The sequence below is a fragment of the Panthera pardus genome, unplaced genomic scaffold (assembly GCF_024362965.1).
Source record: "Panthera pardus isolate Hobbes unplaced genomic scaffold, ASM2436296v1 HiC_scaffold_3, whole genome shotgun sequence".
NCBI classification, from domain to species: domain Eukaryota; kingdom Metazoa; phylum Chordata; class Mammalia; order Carnivora; family Felidae; genus Panthera; species Panthera pardus.
In genome coordinates this window covers 59,342,358-59,367,491 of record NW_026526876.1, presented here as the reverse complement: position 1 = coordinate 59,367,491, position 25,134 = coordinate 59,342,358, and the positions used below count along the sequence as shown (strand labels likewise).

General features: G+C 40.0%; 1 protein-coding gene across 10 annotated transcripts in view; it reads right to left on the bottom strand.

Moving 5' to 3' along the window:
• NF1 (neurofibromin 1) overlaps positions 1-24,128 on the bottom strand; it is a 248,005-nt gene extending 223,877 nt beyond the window's left edge. For all 10 annotated transcript variants that reach the window (XM_053892642.1, XM_053892646.1, XM_053892648.1 and 7 more), the window contains exon 1: positions 23,878-24,128. In XM_053892642.1, coding sequence (XP_053748617.1) covers positions 23,878-23,937 — 60 coding nt within the window. In that variant the 5' untranslated portion in view covers positions 23,938-24,128. The remainder of the gene's footprint in view (positions 1-23,877) is intronic.
• Positions 24,129-25,134: the final 1,006 nt, after the last annotated feature.

Here is a 25,134-nt window from a genome sequence, read left to right as displayed (position 1 = left end):
GGATAGTGGTAAAGGAATGGTAAGAAAAGGAATGTGATTGGCGCCATTCAAGGGTTTGTAAGGTACTGGTAAAGCTGTACTTCTTAATCTGAATTTAGATTGACAAATGGTCATAGTATTACTTTTTAAACTATTAACTATACAAACACGTTTCACATATTCTTGTATATATGTTTCACAATACATTTTATGTCAGAGATAAAAACCAGAGAATACATACAAATTCCTGCTCCTTGAAGCACTGTAACAGTTAAAAAAAAAACAAAAAACAAAAAAAACCCTAGAAACCAACTAAGTGTTGTTCTGTATCAGAAACAGATAAATTGACCTTCATACAATGAAATATACATGCGGTTACACTGAATCCACTAAATGCACATGCATAAACCAGAACCAACTCTAAAAATGTAGGTTCAAGCAGCAAGTGTGGAGTATATTTACAGTATACTTTTTATGTAAAAATGTTAAACTGTAATTAGTTTTATAGACACATACATACACAAGAGAAAGAATACACATACAGGGGAGCCTGGGTGGCTCAGTCGGTTGAGCGTCCGACTTCAGCTCAGGTCATGATCTCACAACTCATGAGCTCGAGCCCCGCATCAGGCTCTGTGCTGACAGCTCAGAGCCTGGACCCTGCTTCAGATTCTGTGTCTCCCTCTCTCTGCCCCTAACCTACACGCATTCTGTCTCTGTCTCTCTCAAAAATAAACATTAAAAAAAAAAAAAAAGAATAAACATACATATACAGAAAGAGTACAATCAACTCCAGAACAGTAGTAAACACTGGAGAGGGGAGAAGTGGATCAGGGAGGAGTGCCCGAGAGCTTCAAATGTATCTGTTATCTTTTGCAAATCAGAAAGATTTGTAATTAAAGAAATATATATCTCCCCAAAAGAAAAATATAGAAACAGTATTCCTCCTCTAACATACACACACACACACACCGCAGAAGTTAAAAAAACAAAAAACAAAAACAAACCAACTTTCTGGAACAAGCACAATCCAACAGTAAAATAGGAAGCCACTTGTCCCTGTCTCCTAGGATGGTACATTCAATCTCCCAGCTCTTGCTTAATAATGTACATCAATTTAGCATCTGACAAAGCATTAAAAGCATCTGTTGGTGAAAAATCTCTTCATAATTTTTCAGTTCACATTCAATACAAATATCTAAAGCTATTAAACAGATTCAAACACTTGCTGCTATTTCTGACAAGCAATAATCACAAGTTATAATTTTCCAATTTAATAGGGAAAAAAAAGAAAACTAGCTACAGTGGGTGATCTACACTAAACTCAAGGCATCCATTATTGAGCTGGACAGAGATACTTTGATGAAATACCTCATATAGTATCATTCCTCTCACTAACATGAGCATAATTACTGTTTCATTTTTATTTCAAAATTGTGATGACTTCCACTAAAACTACTGATGCAAGAACTTCAAACATTAAATATTTTTAAAATAGCCAAGTGCCTAGGCTTCATCAACCTAATCTTTAAAGGGGGACACTTTCCCTAAATTAAGCAAATTTGGCCTGATTCTGACCCCCAACTATTGGGGGTAAATGACTCCTTTGAAGTCTCATGCTCTATCTTAAAAAGAAATGCAAAATTTTGTGTTCTATTCCATAATATAGCCACATTTGTTTAAATTTTAAAATCCTTTTCCAAAAGCAATTTAAGCAAAATCCTGTTTCAAAAAGACTGCCCAAAGTATGCTTAAGTGCTGGAGCCTAGTGCACAAACTCAGACTCAGGTTACACATGCCTAAGCATGAGAAACATGGTATGCAATTTATGTAGAGTTTACAGTATTGAATATTAATTCCCACATCTGAAACCCAAAGGAGAAAGGAGAAAAAAAAGGAATCCCTTCAAAAATCACTATTAAACAAAACACAGGGGAGCACCTGAGTGGCTCAGTCAGTTGGGCATCTGACTTCAGCACAGGTCATGATCCCATAGTTCCTGAGTTCAAGCCCCACATCCACATCAGGCTTGCTGCTGTCAGCTCAGAGCCCTTCAGATCCTCTGTCCCCTCTCTCTTTGCCCCTCCCCAGCTCACACACATGCTCTCTCTCTAAAAAATAAACATTAGAAAAATAAAACAAAACACAGGAAATTGATAAAACAAAATAGAAAAATAGATTTTCAAAGTATGTAAATTATTTGGGAAACTGCTACTGACAAACTTTGAATATGGACCATGTATTAAAGAGAACAGTATTGTTATTAATGTTACATTTCCTGACTTCTAGAATTATAGTTAAGAGAGGTCCTTCTTTACTCTTGAGTCTGAAGTATTTAAGAGTATAGGACCATGATGCCTACAACTTATTGTCAAATGCTTCTTACACACACATGTGTGCACACAGACACAAAGAGAAAAGGAATAATAAAACAGGTTTTGGTTTTTACCTACCAAACTAGTCTGCCTCCAGGGCATCATTTTAGCTAATATTTAAATAATATTCAATTATAAACATTTTCTAATACAATGCTTTAAAAAGTCATCAACCAACTTTCTGAATCTGCCTTTTTACAATTATGTGAAGAAACAATGCAGTTGATATTGAAAATTAACATGGACACCTAAATAGTAGAATCCAAAGGGGCACAGCCAAATGTTTATAATGTTTACCTCTGGAATTCAACTTTTTAAAAACATATTGACAAAATAATCTAAATTGTAAGTTTTAATAACTAAAAGTTGCAGAAGAAAAGTCAGCAATGAAAATTCCAATCCAGGCTTCACCTCCTTCCTGAAGCTGAGAAAACAATTTCTGAATGGCAAAGATTCTACATGCTGGTTGTAACATGACATTTAAAACAATCCTAAACTCATCCCAGGGAAGGAAGAGGCTTTTCAAACAACAGAGTTCAAGCACCTGCCACCGTACTTAGTTTACAACTTAGTTCAAGACAGAAGCCTAAGCTATTTAGTCATGTACCTACCAATGGCCATTTACTATCAGGCTGAATGAAAGAGAACTTCATTCATAAAAAAAGAAAGATACAGGTCAAAAGAAACTTGGAATTATCATGAAGAGGAAAAAGCCAACAGAAAATCAGCTTCCAGGCTTAAGTCCTATTAACTTCATATGGAGATGACCCACTAGTCTACTTTTAACCATTTCCTTCCCATGCCAAAATGATTTTGTTATAGCCAGAGGGGAGGAAATCTGCTGATACTACAAAATGTACGCTTTATGGGAATGCAAGCTGGTGCAGCCATTCTGGAAAATAGTATGGAGGTTCCTCAAAAAACTAAAAATAGAACTACCCTACGACCCAGCAATTGCACTACTAGGCATTTATCCAAGGGATACAGGTGTGCTGTTTTGAAGGGACACAGGCACCCCCATGTTTATAGCAGCACCATCAACAATAGCCAAAGTATGGAAAGAGCCCAAATGTCCATCGATGGATGAATGGATAAAGAAGAGGTGGTGTATATATACAATGGAGTTATTACTCGGCAATCAAAAAGAATGAAATCTTGCCATTTGCAACTATGTGGATGGAACTGGAGGGTATTATGCTAAGTGAAATTAGTCAGAGAAAGACAAAAATCCTATGACTTCACTCATATGAGGACTTTAAGAGACAAAACAGATGAACCTAAGGGAAGGGAAACAAAAATAATATAAAAACAGGGAGGGGGACAAAGCATAAGAGACTCATAAATATGGAGAACAAACAGGGTTACTGGAAGGGGTGTGGGAGGGGGGATGGGCTAAATGGATAAGGGGCATTAAGGAATGTACTCCTGAAATCATTGTTGCACTATATGCTAATTGGATGTAAATTTTAAAAATAAAATAAATACATAATACACTAATCTTCCATTTATCTGAAAACTAATATGCAAATGAAATTATAGAGGAAATGGTCCTTTGGTCCAGTAGCAGACAACAATTTAAGGAGCACAAGGCAACTGAAATTAGGCATTTTAGCCAATAGTTAGTTCCCTTCAAGCAAAATGAAACATGGGACTCATTTCACGGCAAAAATAGTACAGGGATGGACTTGTGGACCTTGGAATTAATTCACTGGTCTTAACACATACCCTATCAGTTGGATGTAGCTGGTCTAACAGACTAATAGAATGGCCTGCTGAAGACTCAGTTACAGCGCTGGTTTAAGACAAAATCCTCAACTATACGCTTTGAAGCAATAACTAATATACAATGTTGCTTTCCCATAGTCGTCACACATGTGCCTGATGGTCAAGAGGTATAAGTAGAAGTGGTTTCTCTCACTATTTTCCCTAAAAACCCCATTAGCAGAATTCTTGCTTCCAGTGCCCACAACTTTGAGATCTGCCGGTTTCAAGGCCTGGGTTCCCAAGGAAGGAATGACACCACTAGGTTCCAACTAAATTGGAACTTGAAACTGCTTCATGATCACACGGGCTCTGTGCCATTAAATCAAGATTTCTCAATCTCAGCACTCCTGACGTTTTAGACTGCATAATTCTTTGCTGTTGGCAGCTGTCCTGTGCTTTATAGGAAGCTTGGCAGCACCCTGACCTCTACCCACCAGTATATCACCCTCCAAAGTCACGTGAATTAAAAGTACCTCCAGACATTCCCATATGTTCCCTGGGAGGCAAAACTACCCTCAGTTGAGAACCACAGCATTAAATCAACAGGCAAAGTAGTCATTCTACTGGCTGGTATAATTCATCTGGATTACTTAAGAGATCCTGGACTACCGCTACACAAGGGGGACAGGGAAAACTCTGGAACCCCGAGGATTCTCTGAAATATATCTTATACACGTACAATAGTAAAAGTTAATGGAAATACACATGAAGCAGGACCTCTGAGGGCTTATATTCTTCCCTAAAGGTGTGAGTTATCCACCTGCTAAGGTCCTGAATAAGGGCAAAAGAAACATGAAACAAATAGGCAGAGTAAAGTAGTTATAAAAATGAACAACAGTCTCTCAACTAGTTAACACAAGCAAGGTCTCCAACATTTGTACGTATGTTTTTCTTTGCTTACTACAAAGGATTTTGCATGAGTGTGTAAATGAGTTTCTTCCCTCTTCTCAATGTTACACAAATTTCATCAGCAATGGTTAACTTTACAATTTAGCCTGTACATAGCAGGATATTCAGATGGCACTATGAATTTGAGAAATAATTAAAAACAGCCTCAAAATGGATAGTGTGGATATCACCCAGAAATGGATACACTAAATACTGGGACTTTGTTCCTTATTTTGGGAAAAGGTAAGGATGCATTCATTTGTACAAAGAAGACTTCTACCTTCTTTGTCAAAAGCACAGGGTGTTTTCTGTACACAAGATCAAATATCTGATAAAAGGAGGTATAGCTACTGAGTAGCCAAAGGGGCGGACCGTGCACATTGCTAAGCGCGATCTCTCATCTTCACATCTACCCTTCTGTACTATGTTTTCTGATGGTGGGGTTACTATGCTAACTCCATTTCTCCTTTGCCAGCTGGCTCCTTGCTAAGGCTCTGCACTTGCAAGGGGCCACTAAAGAGAGAGTGTAAGACTGGAGGATGGACAAGAGACTTTATTCTTCCTGTTTACATCTTGCTCCTGTCAACACTGCCCAGGTGCATTCTTCCTTTACAATCTAACAACAGAAAGAACCCTTACATTTATTACAGTTTCTACAGGTCAAGCAGAGAACTAGACTATCAAATATGTTGACTTTTGTGAGATACAATTAAAATTGTCCTTAAAAAAACAAAACACTGGGGTGCCTGGGTGGCTCAGTCAGTTGAGTGTCCGACTTCGGCTCAGGTCATGATCTCAGGGTTTGTGGGTTCGAGCCCCGCATCAGGCTCTGTGCTGAATGCTTGCTGGGAAACTGGAGCCTGCTTCAGACTCTGTGTCTCTTCTCTCTGCCCCTCCTCCACTCATGCGCTGTCTCACCCTGTCTCTCGAAAATAAATATAATTTAAAAAATTTTTTAATTAAAAAAACAAAACAAAACACTAAACACTACGGTCTCACTAAAAACAAAGATCAACAAACAAAAAAATCAGTGTATTTCTATATATTAGCAATAATCAGACACTGAATTAAAACTGTTAAAATGAAATCCTCTCAAAACTGATATATAGATTCACCACAATCTGTATCAAAATAGGCTTTTTTTTAATAGAAATTGACAAACTAATCCTAAACTGTGCACGGATATGCAAAGGATCTAGCTAAAACATTCCTGAGAAAGAAAAAGTTGAAGGATTTACATACCTGATTTCAAATTTTACTATAAGGATTCATTAACGAACACTATGTGGACTGACAAAACAATAGGCATATGAAATCACGCCAAGTACAAAAATTAACTAAAAATGAGTCATAGACCTAAGTGTAAAACCTAAAACAATAAAATTCCAGAAGGAACCATAGGAGAAAAATCTTTGTGACCTTGAGTTAGACAAAAGTTTCTTAGATATATCATCAATACCATGATCTTTTTTTGTATAGAAAAAAATTGATAAATTGGACTTCAGCAAAGAACATATGCTCTCAAAAGATGCTTTCAGAAGAAAACAAGCCAGAAACAAGGAGAAAATATTTGTAAATCACATACCTCATAAAGAACTTGTATTCAGCATATATTACAAACTCTCAAAACCCAATAAAAATTTTTTTTTCAACGGGAAAAAGATTTGAATATACACTTCATCAAAGAAAATATTCAGATGGTAAATAAGCACAGGGAAAGATGCTCAGCATCACCAGTCATTAGCGAAATGCAAATCAAAACCATGATACACCACTTCACACCTACTAGGATGGCTGTAATTAAAAAATTGTTTTAAGGAAAGTAAGTCTTGGCCAGGATAGGGAGCAACCAGAACTCTCCTATACTGCTGTAAATGGTACGACCGCTCTGGGGAAGAAAAAGATTGGCAGCTTCTGAAAAAGGTAAGCACCCCCACCCACCATACGACCCCACCATTCTACTCCTTCACATCTACTCAAGAGACGTGAAAATACTAGTGTGTCCACACAAGGCTGCATACATTAGCCTTCGAGACAGCTTTACTTGTAATAGCTAAAACTGGAGGAGCCCAAATATCCATCAACACGTGAATGAATAAACGATCTGCGACACATCCACTGGGCACAACAATAGTGGTTGTCTCGGGATGGGACGTAGGAATGGACTACAGGGGTTGGGGAAAACTTCGTGGGTGATGTAAACGTTTGTTAACTTGACCACAGTGATGTTATTACAAACGTGTACATATATCAATGTTCATCAAATTGTACGTTTTAAATATGTGCAGTTAATTTATTGTGTAGCAAACGTACCTTAATAAAGCTTATAGAAATTCTATCATTCTAGAATGAAAAATAAAATCCCCAAAAAGTTCCAATGAAGTTTCTAAGGGAAACGGGGGGCCAGTATGTTTGGTATTTATTCATATTGGGTGTATACCTAACTCCTATTAACACCCATTTGGGTGCTCCTTATTATTTCCGACAGTGTTAACCCTTCCACTTGAGCCATTTCTCTTCTGCCTAAAGAACTTCCTTTAGTAATTGTCACAGAGCAGGTTTGCTGGTGATTAATTCTCTCAGCTGTTTGTCTAAAAACATCTTTACTTCACCTTCATTTCTGAAGGGTATTTCTGCTACAAACAGAATTTTCATGAGACGGTATTTCCTTTTGACACTAAAAACGTCTTTTCATTATTTCCCAGTTTCCACAGTTGTATTCAAAGTTAGCTATCAGTTATATTACTGTTCCTTTGAAAGGAGTGTGTCTTTTGGTCCTTTCTCATAGATTTTAAGAATTCCTCTTTGTCTCTACTTTTCAATAGTTCCATTAAGATAGGCTTAAGGGTACTTTTTCTTTGTATTTACCCTGCTTGGGGTTTGTTAAACTACTTGAATCTCTGGGTTGATGTCTTTCATCAGTTTTGGAAAATGTCTTACCATTATTTCTGCAGATATCTGCTCCCATGCTAATCTTTCTTCTCTAGTCTGGGTCTCCAGTTATACATTATTCAGCCTTTTACTACTGTTCCACCCATGTCTTAGGTTCTGTTCCACTTTTTCCAATTTTTTTCCTTTCTGTGCTTCAAACTGGATATTTTCTATTGACTTGTCTAAAAGGTCTTTAATCTTGTCTTTGGTTATATATTGTCTATTAAATCCATCCAATAAATAACTAAGTTTAGATACCATGAACTTTTTGTTTTTGTCATTTTTGTTCTGTTTTTAAAGTGTCAGGCACTGAACTAAGCCCTAGGAATACAGCAGTGAACAAGACAGACATAGTCTACTAACATACATAAATTGTGTATATTCAAATGACCTGTTTTCCCTTTTTTTGTTTGGGTTTTTTGTTTTGTTTTGTGTGTGTGTGTTTTGTTTAGAAAAATGAAGAATCAGGCAAAGGGTAAGGCAAGGTCCTAGAGTCCTGTACACCAAGACTTTCCAATGAGCATGTAAATGAAAGACCTTTAGCAACCAGTGTTAGGTTTTTGACTTCTAGAATATCCATTTAATTCTTTTCTATGGATTCCAATTCTTTGTAGAAATTCTCCAACTTTTCACCCATTTGTCCATTTTGCCTACTTTTTTAGCATATTACAGTTATTTCAAAGTCCTTGCCTGCTAACTTGAACTACCAGTGGATCTACAACTATAGTTTATTTTTCTTCTTGATTATAAATCACAGTTTTCTACCTTTTCAATTTTTTAGAAATTGTTCAGTGTATGCTGGATATTTTAAATGAAAGAACCTCAGAAACTCTACAACATATCTTCCCAGTGAGAGTCTGTCATTTACTCTACTAGACAAAACGGATGAGAGAGGCTGATCATTTTAATCTATTCAGCAAGTGGACCATCAGTGCTATGTTGCAGCTTTAGTAAGACTCAGTTCACCTCTGGCTCATCCTTCTTCTCCGGTCTGTGTCCAGAATCAGCAAATGTAAATGTCATCAATTCTCTCCTCACCTACACAGGATTCTTCCACTTCTGGAATTTTAGTTCACCTGCTTCATTATTTCTGCACCCCTCCAATATTTTTTATAATATGGTCTTCAAAGTTCATCCAGTTTTTTCCTACTTGTGGTGCCATCGAGGACTATCCTATGACCTACTAAACACCACCCATGCGTGGAAGTCTCCCCACATATCATACAGCAGGGATTCATAAACCCAGCTTTGACATCAAAATGGAGATCTTTTTAACTGCAACCCATTGTCCATACCTCTAGAACTCAGATGTTCAGTGGGGCCAGGAAATCTACACTTTTAACATGAGTCTTAAGTGATCTGATAATGCTGGCATTTCCACATAAACTAATGTGTCTGTACCAGTTGTCTCTCCTCTCCCCCTCCCAGAGTTCAATGTCAAGAGGACATTTAAGAAAGAACACACGCTACATCTGATAGACAAATTGAGAGAAGAGTATAAAAAGTTACAAGTTCAGTCACTAAATATTTTAAAGAGAAAAACGTTAAAACATTTGACGGCTTTTAAAAATATATTAAGAGGGGCGCCTGGGTGGCTCAGTCGGTTAAGCGTCCGACTTCGGCTCAGGTCATGATCTCACGGTCCGTGAGTTCGAGCCCCGCGTCGGGCTCTGTGCTGACGGCTCAGAGCCTGGAGCCTGTTTCAGATTCTGTGTCTCCCTCTCTCTGACCTTCCCCCGTTCATGCTCTGTCTCTCTCTGTCTCACAAATAAATAAATGTTTGGGGCACCTGGGTGGCGCAGTCGGTTAAGCGTCCGACTTCAGCCAGGTCACGATCTCGCGGTCCGTGAGTTCGAGCCCCGTGTCGGGCTCTGGGCTGATGGCTCGGAGCCTGGAGCCTGTTTCCGATTCTGTGTCTCCCTCTCTCTCTGCCCCTCCCCCGTTCATGCTCTGTCTCTCTCTGTCCCAAAAATAAATAAAAAACGTTGAAAAAAAAATTTTAAAAAAAAAATAAATAAATAAATAAATAAATGTTTAAAAAAATTTTTTTTAAATATATATTAAGATGAAGAACCACTAGTTAGAGTACACAGTGTAATACCAAAAGGAGAAAAAGCACAGCCATTCCATTTTACTTCTAATTGTTCTACCAGAAAACAAAATGATTTGAAATGATTTTCACATTTGAAAAAGAGCATTGTTGAGAGCCATCAGAACTCTTAAAGCATGAAGACCCCACCCACCTGTTTTATCTGAATTCAAGTCTACATGACCGAATCCAAGAGCACACAAGAAAATTTAGAAACGCGCAAAGGGAAACACTGTCAGTGAACTTTGAGAACTCATGAAAAATAGAAAGGTGCCAGACTGGGAATGAGAAAATGTTGCCTCAATTGTCAAAACACAGGGGTGGGTAAAGGTGAAAATGTGATTTCAGGCCTATGGACTGAATCTAATATCAACAACCAGATGATTCTAAGACTGATTATTATGCAGATGACTTTTAAGCTCTTACAGAAGGAAGGATCATTTATAACAGTGAAATTTTACCTGTATAAAGTGAGTTTACAAAGTACCTTGACATATATTATCTCATCTCACATTTCTGATTCACACAGAGCCCTGTGGAATAGGGGAAGCAGCCATGTGTCCCCGTCACAGTCCACACTCCCTTCCAAATATTAGAGGTTATGCCAATGAATATTCTTTAATAGGCTTACTACGCTGGTAATCAGATGAGTAGCAAAAACATAGTGTACGTGATGCTCAGCCTTTCTTAAGCCATTTACTTTTTTAAAAATCTCACGTAACACTCTCATATACAAAAATACTGAGAAAAGGGATGAAAAATGGCATGCCTGAGTACTGACCACCACTGAACCATTTATGCAACATGGATGGACCTAAAGGGTATTACGCTAAGTAAAATAAGTCAGACTGAGAAAGACAAATACCAGATGATTTCACTTGTATGTAGAATCTAAAAACAAACAAACAAACAAATGAACAAAACAGAAACCAAGAACAAACTGGTAATTGCCAGAGAGGAGAGGGGTGGGGGGATGAGCAAAGTAGGTAAAGGGGATTGACATACTTCCAGTTACAAAATAAATAAATCAAGGGGCACCTGGGTGGCTCAGTTGGTTAAGTATCTGACTTTCATTCAGGTCATGATCTCACAGTTCGTGGGTTCAAGCCCTGCGTCGGATTCTGTGCTGATGGCTCGGTGCCCGGAGCCTGCTTTGGATTCTGTGTCTCCCTCTCTCTCTGTCCCTTCCCGCTCACGCCCTGCCTGTCTGTCTGTCTCTCTCTCTCTCTCAAAAATAAACATTAAAAAATGTTTAAATAAATAAATAAACAAATAGATCAGTCAGTCAGTCAGTCAGTCAAGGGGTGCCTGGGTGGCTCAGTCAGTTGAGCATCCGGCTCTGGATTTCGGCTCAGTCATCGAGCCCCACGTCCAGCTCTGCACTGACAGCTTGGGGCCTGCTTGGGATTCTGTCTCTCTCTCTGCCCCCTCCTCCACTTGCGTGCACATTGTGGTAAACGCTGAGGTAATAAAGACAAGACATAACTCGTGGTCTCAAGGTGTCTAAAGTCTGATATGGGAGAAGGACAGTAAGAAAATTATGGCAAATATTATGGTAGATGCATAGAGTACAGTGGGAGCATGTAAGCAGAGCTCTTAATTCAGACTGGGCAGTCCGGGGAAGCCTGTCAGAGAAAGTGAAGCCTGAAGTGGACTGTGAATCTTGTAGGGTCTTGTATGCCACACATACTAAAATGTTTAAACTCTCTTTTCAAGGCTCTGAGCCAATATTTCATCTAATGGCTTGTTCTTTAATGAGAGAAGTTGAAGAATATAATAAAGGGAAATAATGGAATGAGGTACCATAGGAGATAGAAGAAAATAGAGACCTTAAATTCAGGTAGCAGAATCAGAGATTGAGATTATACAGAAGATAAGAATTACTGTGGGAGTAAATGAGAATGGGTGCAGTTTAAGGATACTTAGCAATACAGGACAGTATTAAGGACTCAGCTGAATTTGGAGACCCTATCTCTGTTGTGGTCACCGTCACTAGAATTAAGATCAAGGAGGGTTGGAGATTAAGATGTTGGATAGGTGATCCACCTTGATATTAAAGTCACTTAGATTAGAGTTGCCAGGTTTAGCAAATAAGATGTGCAGCTGAATGTGAGTTTCAGGAGCGCCTGGGTGGCTCAGTCAGTTAAGCATCCAACTTCGGCTCAGGTCATGATCTCACCGTTTTTGAGTTCGAGCCCTGTAGAACAACTCAGAGCCTGGAGCCTAATTCAGATTGTGTGTGTGTGTGTGTGTGTGTGTGTGTGTGTGTGTGCGCGTGCGCGCTGCTGCGCGCGCACGCGCGTGCCCCTCTCTTGCTCACACCCTGTCTCTCTCTCCCTCTCTCAAAAATAAACATTTAAAAATGTGAATTTCACATAAATAATGGATAAACATTTAGTATAAGTCTTTCCCAAATGTTAATGGAATATACTTATACTAAAAAGAATTACTCATGTTTATTTGAAATTCACATTTAATTGGAAGTCCTATATTTTATAAAATATGTACTCACTTTGTTATTGATTATAAACATGTTCAATGTAGAAAACTCAAATTTCTTTAAATATTAAGAAAAAAGTAAAATTACATACAGTACCTTAATTTTTTTATTTTTTTTGAGAGAGAGAGAGACAGAGAGTGTGAGCACGGGAGGGGAAGGGGCAAAGAGAGGGAGACACAGAATTGGAAGCAGGCGCCAGGCTCTGAGCTGTCAGCACAGAGCCCGATGCAGGGCTTGAACCCCCAAACTGCAAGATCATGACCTGAGCGAAGTCGGACACCCAACTGACTGAGCCACCCAGATGCCCCGAGAATACCTTAATTTTTACAAACATAAAAGAAAATGCAATCAAATGGGCAAATGTTCACATTATGCCAGTATGTTAAAAGAGATTATAAAACAATGTATCTCATTCAATTCAAACAACCTAACAATAGTAACAGTAGCAAACATTTACTGAGTTCCTTCCAAGTGCAAGAAACTGCCACATGCTTGACACATTATTTCCTAATTTAAACCTCACAACCACCTTCTGTGGATTAGGTATTTTCATTGACTTTTTGTTACAAGTGAAGAAACTGAAGCTTGAAGAAGTAACTTGGCCAAGAGCTAGGAAGCAGTAGCAAAGCAGAGCCCAAGAATTCAAACCCAAGCTTCTGATTTCAGAATCGGCAGACTCAATTATGTACCAAAAAAAATTTTTTTTAATTATGTACCAAAATTTTAACTGTGGTTCTTTCTGAAGTGTGGCATTTTAGACTTTTATTCATTCTTTTGTGATTTGCTGCATTTCTACAACGAACACGAATTACTACTGTATTTTTTTTTAATAAATATCCAAATAGAGGTTGGACAATCATCTGCCAAGGCTATTGCAGAAGTGGATTTAAATAATCTCAGATTCCTTGGGAATGCAAGCCGGTGCAACCACTCTGGAAAACAGTATGGAGGTTCCTCAAAAAACTACAAATAGAACTACCCTACCAGCCAGCAATTGCACTACTAGGCATTTATCCATGGGACACAGGTGTGCTGTTTTGAAGGGATACATGCACCCCCATGTTTATAGCAGCACTATCGACAATAGCCAAAGTATGGAAAGAGCCCAAATGTCCATCAATGGTGAATGGAAAAAGACGTGGTATATATATATATATATACAATGGAATATTACTCAGCAATCAAAAAGAATGAAATCTTGCCATTTGCAACTACGTGGATGGAACTGGAGGGTATCATGCTAAGTGAAATTAGTCAGAGAAAGACAAAAATCATATGACTTCATTCATATGAGGACTTTAAGAGACAAAACATATGAACATAAGGGAAGGGAAACAAAAATAATATAAAAACAGGGAGCGGGACAAAACAAAAGAGACTCATAAATATGGAGAAGAAACAGAGAGTTACTGGAGGGGGTGTGGGAGGGGAGATGGGCTAAATGGGTAAGGGGCACTAAGGAATCTACTCCTGAAATCATTGCTGCACTGTATACTAATTTGGATATAAATTTGAAAAAATAAAATTAAAAAATAATAATAATATTAATAATAATAATCTCAGATTCCTTCTAACTAAGGATCTGTGACTAATCTGTTAGTGACTGGAATTATTTTTTTTAGAGGGCTGGCTCTAAAGAAAAAAAAAAGAAACAAAAATCAATCCATTTTAAGAATTATAAAAGTTTTAGAGTGTCATATCCTATTTCTCCTGTTTTACAGATAATGAAACAACTTGGAATTTAGATTTACATATCACAAAGGCAGTTGAGGCAGGGTAGAAACCAAAGCACAGGTCTTCACTGATCTTTGTTGCCAACATTTGACCAAAACAAAACCTACTACCTCTTCCATTCTCTACTTGCAACTTCAGTTATCAGAGGCCAAGAACAAACATAACAGGAAACACAAATGCTCCCCCCCCCCCCCTTTCAGTCCATTACCCAAAAGGAAGACCTGCCTGGAGTATAAAAGCAAAACACTTTCCCAGCCCTGAGCTGACAGAGGTTGAAGAGATATTCCAAAAAACAAAATGGTGGTGGGGGGGGGGGGGGTTGTTGCTGAAAAAGTACATATAAAAGAAAGAAAGAAAGAAAGAAAGAAAGAAAGAAAGAAAGAAAGAAAGACAGACCCAGGAATCCAATAGAATAAAGCACTCAAACACTACTGAAGTTTAGAGTTGCCTCAAATTTAATCAAATCCTAAATGCAATGTTCTTCGAGTTTGAAAACCAACTTTACAAAAGTGGACAAATGGTAAGATAAAAAAAAAAATGAAGTAAATACATAATCTGTACATTCCTGTTGGTATTCTAGCAAATTCTATTCTCTCACCTTCAGAATTCATCTCTCCTCATCTAAAAATCTTCAGTGAGTATAATGCAATGCTATAAAACTAAATAAAAGGGGAACAATGTTACAACTTCTCCTAACAGCCAAAGAAGTTCTGGTAAGGTGAAAAGAAGAATGATAAATAATGAAATCAGGGATATAATGTTTAAAATGTATGTCTATTTTTATCTATTTCTAACATATGACCAGATGAGTTAGAAGGTTTCCACTTACTCTCATATGAACATAAAAGGTAAACTTTAATAACTCAACTTGGAAGAAGAATACATTCTTCATGTTACATATTTGTGCTATCTGTTCAAAAAATTTAGACCTTTTTTGTAAAGCTCTATTTATTGAAAAGTTACTGCTCTAAGGATTAACACCCACACGCTAGTTTAAATTCAATTAATTACATGTCATATGATTGTGAACAATTGCTCTGCACCTCTAGTTTTATTTTTCCTCATGCAGGGTAATAATAATATGAAACTATAATAATAAGAAAGTATAAAGAAGGGATAGAAAAATACCGCATAGAATGATAATCACAGTAACACATTTTTATGACTGTTTATAGTTTCCTTTCATGTGAAAGATTCACATCTAAGATACTAAACAAGCCCATGATGTGAGCAGGGAAGGTATAATCCCCATTTTATGATAAAAACAGAAAACTGAAGTTCAGAGATGTTAAGTGACTTGTCCAAGGTTATCTTGAAAGCTACACTCAAAAGCTCTTTTTCTCACTACACAGTGCAGTGCCATCACAAATTTGAGATGGTGCATTTTCTCATGCCCAAATTACTATGGAGACTACCCAAGGAAAGTCGTCAACAATTAAACTGAAAAGGGTCACCTGAGATTGCTATGAGCAGTAATTACCCACAAAGTCACTATCTGGGTATAAAACTATGATTAAAAATAAGTTAGGTAAGGGGCGCCTGGGTGGCTCAGTCGGTTAAGCATCTAACTCTTGATTTAGGCTCAGGTCATGATCTCACAGTCGTAAGATCAAGCCTGGCGTAGGGCTCCGCGCTGGGCATAGAGTCTGCTTAAGTTCCCTCTCTCCCTCTTCCTCTGCCCCACCCGCCTCCCATTTTCACACTCTCTTAAAAACATAAGTTAGGGGGCGCCGAGGTGGCGCAGATCTGACTCTTGATCTCTGCTCAGGTCACCATCTCATGGTTTGTTAGAGCCCCACATCAGGCTCCGTGCTGATGGTGCAGAGCCTGCTTGGGATTCTGTCTCTCCTCTCGGCCCCTCCCCCTCCCTGCGAGCATGCACTTGCACTCTCTCACTCTCAAAATAAGTAAACTTAAAAAAATAAAGCGTGTGCACTCTCTCTCTCATTCTCTCTCAAAATAAGTAAGTTAGGTAAAAACCTTTTAAAGTCAAGTCTAAAACTCTTGCTATTTACTCAATTAACTCCATGCCTCTTGCACTAGATACATCACCCTGTTTGGGGGATGTGAAATGAAGGGGCAAAGGATTTCATCAGGAAAAGTTAAGTTCTCTGAAATTCAATAGGATAAAAAACTCAAAGCTATAAAATATGAAGAGGAACAGGCAACAGCTTGCAGACTGCAGTGGCAACCTTAAGCCAAACCAAAAGAGTGCCAATCTGTGGTTTAAAGAAAATATGTAATCTGGAACTTTGCACCTCAAGTTATTGCTACTCCAAAGTAATCAGTGCCGTTTCTAGTAAAAAGTATATGGAGGTTTAGAGGATAATTTCGATTCTTCATTATAATAGAATGGGATTCCATTTTAGCTTGGGGCTTTCTTATCTCAACAGAAGCTCTTTTGTTGATGATAAAGTCAATGGTTCAAAAGCCACTGTCAGAGAACTGAAGAATGTAACTATGTATCACTGGCATTTGCTATCTGAGGTGGTCAAACAGGTGGTCTACTGCAGGCCCCTGGAGAGACTTTAATAAGGACACTACCAGGGCACCTGGGTGGCTCAGCCAATTAAGTGATTTCCGTTCAGATCGTGATCTCACAGTTCATGAGACTGAGCTCCAAATCAGGCTGTGCACTGACAGTGTGGAGCCTGCTTGGGATTCCCGCTCTCCTCTCTCTCCGCCCCTCCCCATTCATGCTCTATCTCTCAAAGAAAAAATTTTTTTAATGAGGGCGCTACCAATTCCAGTTATTCATATTCTAGAATGTTAAAATTTTCTTCAGTACAACCTCTCAGAGTGCTCGGTTTACTGAAGGCCCTGGCACACAGTATGATACAGAATTTTACTGATTGCTGAAATCTTAAATTCACAGTCACTACAAAGTAAAACACCTTAACTTTTCTATTCTTCAAGGTCAAAACAAACTTTGTCTCATCTTTCCCTCTCCACCCACAAGAAAATGGGGTATTCTAAAAGATGTCCTACAAATAAGCCAATGCTTTTATAAATACAAATCAATCCTCTGCAGAGAAAGACCTTAAGATGCCCATATTCTACTTCAGTATTGATTCTAAGCCTTTTAACAGTTTAAGCTGACCACAAACCTCTCCTTCTACTTCTTCTACGGAATATTCTCCTCCTTAAATTCCCTTTTTTTAAAAACGAGCCTTCTTATACCTCCTGTCCCTTGTCTTATACACACACATAACTCCCAATGAAGAACAGACTGAGGCTGAAGGAACACATCTGCAAAACACATGTTCTTAATTAATACACTGCTCACCCTTAAAAGCATGTTGTTAAAATGAAACAATAAAGAGTCTATATAGAACCCCAAAACACCAAATTTGAAGATGAAAACAAAAACGCCCCATAGCAGCCCAAGCAATCCAAAGAAAAAAGATTTAAAAATAAAGCACTACAGTATTGTAATATATCACTAACCTTTCCTTCAAGGACAAAAGTCTCCATGCTAAACACATGAAAAAATAATAATAATGAAATAAAAGAAGAAGAGGCAGATTTAAGAACCTAATTTGTACTGTTCAAAATGTCAAATAAAATAAAGTGTAGGAATATTTTAAGATCAAATGAAACAATATTGCTGGCCCAATTCACACAACACCTTGTAACACTTTTATATTAAACATGCTAAACTTGAGGAGCCATATAATACACTTGCTATAAATTAGATGATAAAGCAAGAAAACAGATCAATTACAGAGATCCGTGATACATAAAGCTGCTCTCAGTACCGTAACTATTTGTTAATGAATATGCTAAAGTAAGGTATATGTATCAGCCAAGGTACATTTTGGGGGAATATCCAGAGACCAATCAATCTCCCTTATTTAGTGAAAACACATTAGTCAACAGGCTGTAAAGAACATGTGTAAATCCTACATGGAATTACTTCTAGATTTTTCAAAGTTCGTTGCAATCATTTTCCTATCAGACTACTGCAAAAAAGTTTCCTTCTGACTTACCACTAAAAGTGACAAATCCAAGATCACAAAGGTAGTTAATCAAATCTAAAGCAATTTGATTCAAAAAGCATGTTCTCTCTCTGGGAGGAAATATAAATATGTGTAAGTTCCTCCTTAAAGCTCTCTTCAAAAAAAAAACAAAAAAACCTATTCATAGGTAAAATATCATTTAACTTATAAGACCTAGGCTATTTATAAACACTACATTATAAATTTGGTTATTTACATTTAAAACAAAGCCAAAGTCATCACTACTTTTAACCAGTCTACCTTTCAACCAGGAATCATATTAAAAAAACATTCCACCAATGATGTGCTATATGCTCACAATCATGCTGGGCACTGGGGTGACTATATGAGGATGCTGACTGAGGCGTCTTGCTTTTTGGAAAGTTTACACTCTATTTGACAAAAAGAGAAGAGCAAATACTAAGCTGTGTTCAACCAACCCTCCTGAGGGGAGAAACCCCAGGTGACAAGTACACCAAGAAGTGAGACTGCAGTGAGTTTCATCCAAAAAAAAACTTAATGGGAAAAATGAAGCTTGAGTTGCACAGGGAGGGACGGACAGGAATTTTAAAAGCACAAAGGAGGAATGAAAGCATGCAGGCAGGGGCTGGCATCAACAAAGGCTGAGAGACAGGAATAAGCATGATATATACAGAAGAGACTGAGCCAACCTGTCTGGGACACAGGTGCATGCTGAGGCATAATGAGAAATAGTTGGGTAAATCAAGTGGAGTCAGCTCCCAATGGACTGTGAAGGCAACAGGGAAATGCCGTTAAAATATTAAAATCATCTAATATCTAAACTAGATAGAGAACCTTAGAGATTCTCTAGTTGATTCTTTGCTGACAGATGAGGAGAATCTAGGATCCACAGACATCTAATGGCTAGCATAAGGACAGAGAAAGTAAATAGCAGAACAAAACTGAGACCCCCATTTAGGAATCCCAGTTCAGTGACAGGCAGCATAGTTTGACAGGGAAAGCAAATCTGTTCAAGGATTGATGAGCACATCAGTATATAAGGATCTGCAAACATACAGACATACAAGACAGTACTGTGTCTTATGAATTCCAGTAGACTGGTTTCCAGGGGTAATAGAACACCACAGTAGCACTACCATTGAGCAAAAACCACTATGTTTTGCCAGAAGGAATCATTTTCAAGAAAGCAGCAATCCAGAAGGAAAGCAGAGGCAGAAGCTAGTTTTCAGCTCTAAAGGAAATGAGTGGATAAACAGTAGAGGCAGCAGGTATCTGGCAACAAAAAGAAGAAAAAAAATTGATCCACTGAGAGAAAGCTACAGGACCAAGTAAATGCTTGAGAAAAGAAATCTTAGTAAGTTTGAAGGTGACAAGGAAGGCACTCACACAAAAATTAAATCGGATGCTAAATAAGGTAAGGGGAGTGACGGAGCATAGAGAACTAATTAAGGATCAGTTGGAAGAAATTTTTTTAAATAGGAATTCCAGAATAAAGAATAAGCATTTTTTCCTCACCACAAAATACCCCTCACCAAAAGAGTACTCACTTTCAACTACCTTTAAGGCCTTATAAAAATGGCAGACCAGGCTTTAAGAAACAAAGCTACGAGATTTTTTTTTAATCCAAAACAGCTTCAAAGTTTTACAAATCTACTTAGCCAATTAACATGTGGTGTATAACTTCAAAGACATTTGTCAATCATTTTATATTGCGTGAGTTTCACACGACATATTCAAAGCACATTCCAATTAGCATCCAATTTACAGTAACTGATATGCCATTGTTTCAAATCAAAAATCAGTTTATTCTCTAATATGTTCTTAAATATGGGGGGTGAGGGGGTATATACTCTTTTTACTTGACCAGATATGGAATACATGAGTGCTTAAATGAACATATTTACAACAAATCATTTGGGGATACCTTTTTTTCAATTTGTTAAAAAAAAAAATTCAAATAAGCACAGTTTTCTTCTGTGCCGCTTCAGAAACAAAGTCCTACAGAACCAGGGGGGCACACAGAGCTAGGTGGGGCATGTGACAAAGTTTTCTCTAATTCATTAATAGTAACCTAATAAGCCACAATTTAGAGCTACACACCTAAAATATACCAGTATCAATTTAGAAACGTACTATTCAGCACCATAAAGGCAGGTTAAGGAAAAGCAGAAGATGTAACTGATAACATTCATTCAGCTGTGCCTGGATGGCTCAGTCAGTTAAGCGTAGGGCTTTTAATTTCAGCTCAGGTCATGATCTCAAGGTTTGTGAGACAGAGCCCTAGTCTGGCTCCACACTGACAGCGTGGAGCCTACTTGGGATTCTCCCTCCCTCTCCCCCACCTCCTTGTGTTTGCAAGGGCGTGCGTGCCGTGCGCATGCGCTCTGTCTCTCTCAAAATGAATAAACATTTAAAAAGAAACCTCAGGGGCGCCTGGGTGGCTCAGTCAGTTAAGTGTCCGACCTCAGCTCAGGTCATGATCTCACAATGTGAGTTTGAGCCCCATGTCGGGCTCTGTGCCGACAGTTCAGAGCCTGGAGCCTGCTTTGGGTTCTGTGTCTCCCTCTCTCTCTCTCCCTCCCCCAGTCACGCTCTGTCTCCCACTCTCTCAGCAAATAAACAAACATTAATTTTTTTTTTTTAACTCATCATTCTTTACAAAAATAAATAAATAACTGATACATTCACTCCGCTTTCTGGCCATCCACCTTTGCAACTGCCATTTCCCTAACCAAGGACATAATTACTTTTAAAATTGGTAAGAATCATTCAACTTAGGCCATAAATACTAGGTTTAGGTGCAATACTAGCAGGTTACAGCAATTTCATTTTACCCACTTGGAAATAAGGGCTTAAGCTCAAAATGTCAGGATGGAACACTGCCACTTCTCTTAACTGGGTCTACCGCATCAAGTTGCCAAGCAATACCCATCAGAGTACAAAACGTTATCGGCAGTGGCTAGTAATGCATTTCTGCTTACATCACCACAAATATTAGAAGTCCAACCAAACCATCAATTCAGTCATAAACAGAGTTGCTACCTTTAGACTTGAATACGCTCTCGGGCTCAACATACACATGTCTTAGCTGTAATAAAAAGCAGCCTGTATCCCTCTGGCCCCGCTGAAACAAAGTACAGACAATATACCCAAAATTTAAAACTTTTAGAAATAGCTGAAACTAATTATACAAATACCTCTCCCTACACGTGGGGCTTTTTCTCCCCTCAATAAAAATGTGAACTCTTCTCCCTTAACTATACTTAAGGGGTTATTAAAACAAATCCTATGAGATACTTTTCAGAAAAAGTATCCCTGACTGTTCAGCATTCAATATGTTTCGTACTGAGGCTCTTGTTATTAGGTCTGCTACGTGACCTTGGAAAGTCATTTAATATCTCTGTGCCTCGGTTTTCTCTTTCCAACCTGAAGGTAATCTCTAATTTGAATTAAACGTTTATGACTACTATAGTAAATTACGGTATGTAAGTACCTTATGTTAAACATTGAAAAGCCTTAGACTTCTGTATGGCAAAGTCAGTGGTCTTTAACCTAAGAGAAGAATGTGAGGAATAATTTGCCCTATGTATCTTTCTCTTAATTACAACATAAGGAATACATTAAAAATGCTTCCGTTTAAAACTCTTACATCCTTAATTTTTAACAGATGGTGGCGAGTTTGATTCCACAATATTCATAACAACGCAAACAACAAAGCCTAAGGTCTTTTAACACTGGAGACAAAAAGAAGGAAATATTTACTTGTGTTACTGGGAATATAATAAAAATCATTCTTTTAAATTTAGAAAACTATATTTTTTTTTGTAGGCGGCAGATAAGCCTAGAAATCAACAGGTAAGAAGAAATAAAGTTTAAAAATTGGGAAAAAAAACTAATAAAAAAATTGGAGAACAACAATGGTAGTGTGAACACTTAAAATTCCTGCATCCATATTATGCTGTCCACAAGGTTTAGACTTGGGGTTCTTCCGTGTGCCTTTAAAATCCTTTTTCAAGATTACATAAAGTCTCTTCTATCAAGTTTTAAATCTAATGCTCTATCAATAACACAATGCAGTGTGTGCAGTAACATTTTACTTCCTCAGATAGATCAGTAGTACAGTTGGTTTACAAGCTTTTTGGTCTGGGAGCAGAAGAGGGATGGGTGAAACAACACGCTACAAGCCCCTGACAGCTTTGTAATTCTATTCTACCTAGGTAGTTTCAACTTCCTTCTCAATCCTGCTGCCTATCCCAAACATCTTTCGGGTAGGTCAGCAACACTGGGAGTCCTGTAAGGAAACCTTTGTGGATCCAGTAAAAGTGGAGCCCTCCCCTGCCCCTCCATTCAGCTCCCATAACCACTTTTATGATTGTATCCAGTCAACAAAATAGATGGATTCAACCTTAACATGTCCCTCATCACAGGAAGCCCCGGGTAGAACTGCAGCTGCAAAAAAAGCATCCCTTTAAACTATCCCCAACTAACCACAGCAACACAAAGTTAAACTAATTCCCACTGACAAAAGGCTCCGTGTGCATTCATTCTGATCAGCCTCAGGACCCAGCGTTTGAAGCTCAAGGAATAAAAAGGCACCTCCCCAAGCTATGAAACTTTTATTTTTCCACCCCAAAGATTCTCAATGAAAGTTCTCTTGTGAACCAAGAGGTGAGAGTTAAAAACGACAACACAACACCAGCAGAATTATCGGCTCCAGGACCACATCCCAGCTGTCCCTGCTCTCCGTGGTCAGGGGCTCAGACGCAGTTTCCCACTTTTCCTGGCACCCTGCTCCCCTTACTCCCCAAGATTCTCACTCAAGAAAGCCCTATTCACATTCTCAGACCGCTGGCAAAATAAAGGGTGAAACTGCAATTCTCAAGGAAGAAAAAAAAAAAGGGAAAAATATTTCAGAAGCAGAAGGGAACGAGCACCATGGTTTCTACTACAACATGTAAATGCCACTCTTGTCTCATCAGGATATGGGGGGACGCCCAAGTGGGGTACCAAAAAGATGTGCATTGAGTGTGCACTTGGAGCTCTCAGGGCAGGCTGAGACCAGGGAGCAGAAAGTAAGAAAACCTGTGCTTTCCCTGCTTCTACTCTTCCCCGTCCAAGAGAGGAAGCTGAAGAAACTGGGGGAGGGGCGGGATGTTATCGTTCTCCCATTGGGGGTACACAAGACAGGCCTGGGGGTTCCTCCAGGGACTCACCCCCAGTTCGGAGGGCCACTGAGGGAAGAGGAAACCCCTAAACGTTACCCACCTCCGTTCAAACAAACAAACAAAAGTAAGGGAGGGGGAAATGATTAAATCCAGATGGAGAGCCCCTGCAAGCGCCCCCAGGTCACTCATCCTCATTAGCAAGCGGAAGGGCTGGGATAAAGAGGATGGAGGGTCCGAGGGGTGGTCAGGGAAGAGGCCCCACCCCCCGACTTAGGAGGGAAGGGGAGCCCGAGCCACCAGCCGTCCCCTCCTTCCCCGCACCTCCCCCCTAGGCCACCCCCTCTAGTTCCCCCCTTCCTCTCCTCCAGAGCCCGAGGCAGCCGCGGGGGAGGCGGCTGCTCCTTCCTCCCCTCACCCACTCCGCCCCCACCCCCACTTCGCTCCCACCTCCCGCCCGCCGAGGGCCCGTTACCTGCTCGTCGAAGCGGCTGACCACGGCCTGGACCCATTCCACCGGCCTGTGCGCGGCCATGTCCTCCCCGCGGCCGGGGGGCGGCGGAGGGACGGGCCGGCCGGCGCCCAGGGCCGGGAAGAGGGCGGGGAGCGGGGGCCGAGGTGAAGGCAGAGGCGAGGAGAGGGTCCGAGGAGTGCGGGCTCCGAACGTTCCCACGGGGGTGGGGATGGGGGGCCTGCGCCGAGCCGGGAGGGGGACAGGGGAAGGGGGCGTTGGCGAGGAGGCAGGGGGAAGGGGGGCGGGGGAGGGGGACCCGGGGAGGGGAGGGGGCCTCTTGGTCGCTCTCCCCACTAGCGCCGTCTCCCCTCAGCCATCACAGTCCGAGACGCCGCCATGACACCCCACCGGAAGTGGGATCCTTTCCACGGCCCGGGGAGAGGGAGAGCGAGCGAGCTTGAGATTGAGAGCGCGGCTGGGAAAGGGGAGGGGGAAGCGAGAGGGAAGGCGGCCTGCCGCGCATGCGCCCGTGCCGGCCGGTTTCATTAATGAAAAAGCGAGTCCTCCTGGAGGTGACGTCACCTAACTCCTCCGGGCCCGGAGGCGCGCGTCCCTCTTCGCCGCCGGGCTCACCTAGACTCTGGCTCTGGGTTCGGCCGGCGACGGTCCGTGCCGACCCGGGAGCATCCGCTCGCATCCCCGCCGCCACAAGAGGCTCCCCCTCCCCCGCCAGCCCCAGGGTTTGGATTGCTCCCCGGGTTGGAAGTTAGGGGGCCGCGGAGCTATCCTTTCTCCCAGGGCGCAGATCTCTGCGGCTGATCTGGGGGGCTGTGCGAGGGTCCCTCTCTGCCTTAAGCTCTCATAAAAAAATAAAGTACACAATCTCCGGTTTCCAGGTCCTTCGTAGCTAGCTAGTATAAACTGCTGAGAAAGGGGGGAAATAAGGCCAAGACAGATACAATTTTTTTTTTTTTTTTTTTTTTAACTGTCTGTGTTAAATCCCAGTTCCTAGACGCGATGGCGGTCAAAGTGCTCAGACTCCGGAATGCAGTCCGGACTTCCTCTGCTGAACAGATAGGCACCCAAGTTAATAAAACTTTTGCACGGTTGATAATAGATTCAAGTTGCACCATCCTCAAAAATCCTCTAAGGGCTTCCATACGTTGATTCAACATTCATCATCTCATTTAAATCTTTCAATGAACCTTTCATTACCCTCATCTAACAGATTTGCCTGAAGTCTCAGAGTTGGTAGGTGGCAGAGTCAGCATGCAAACC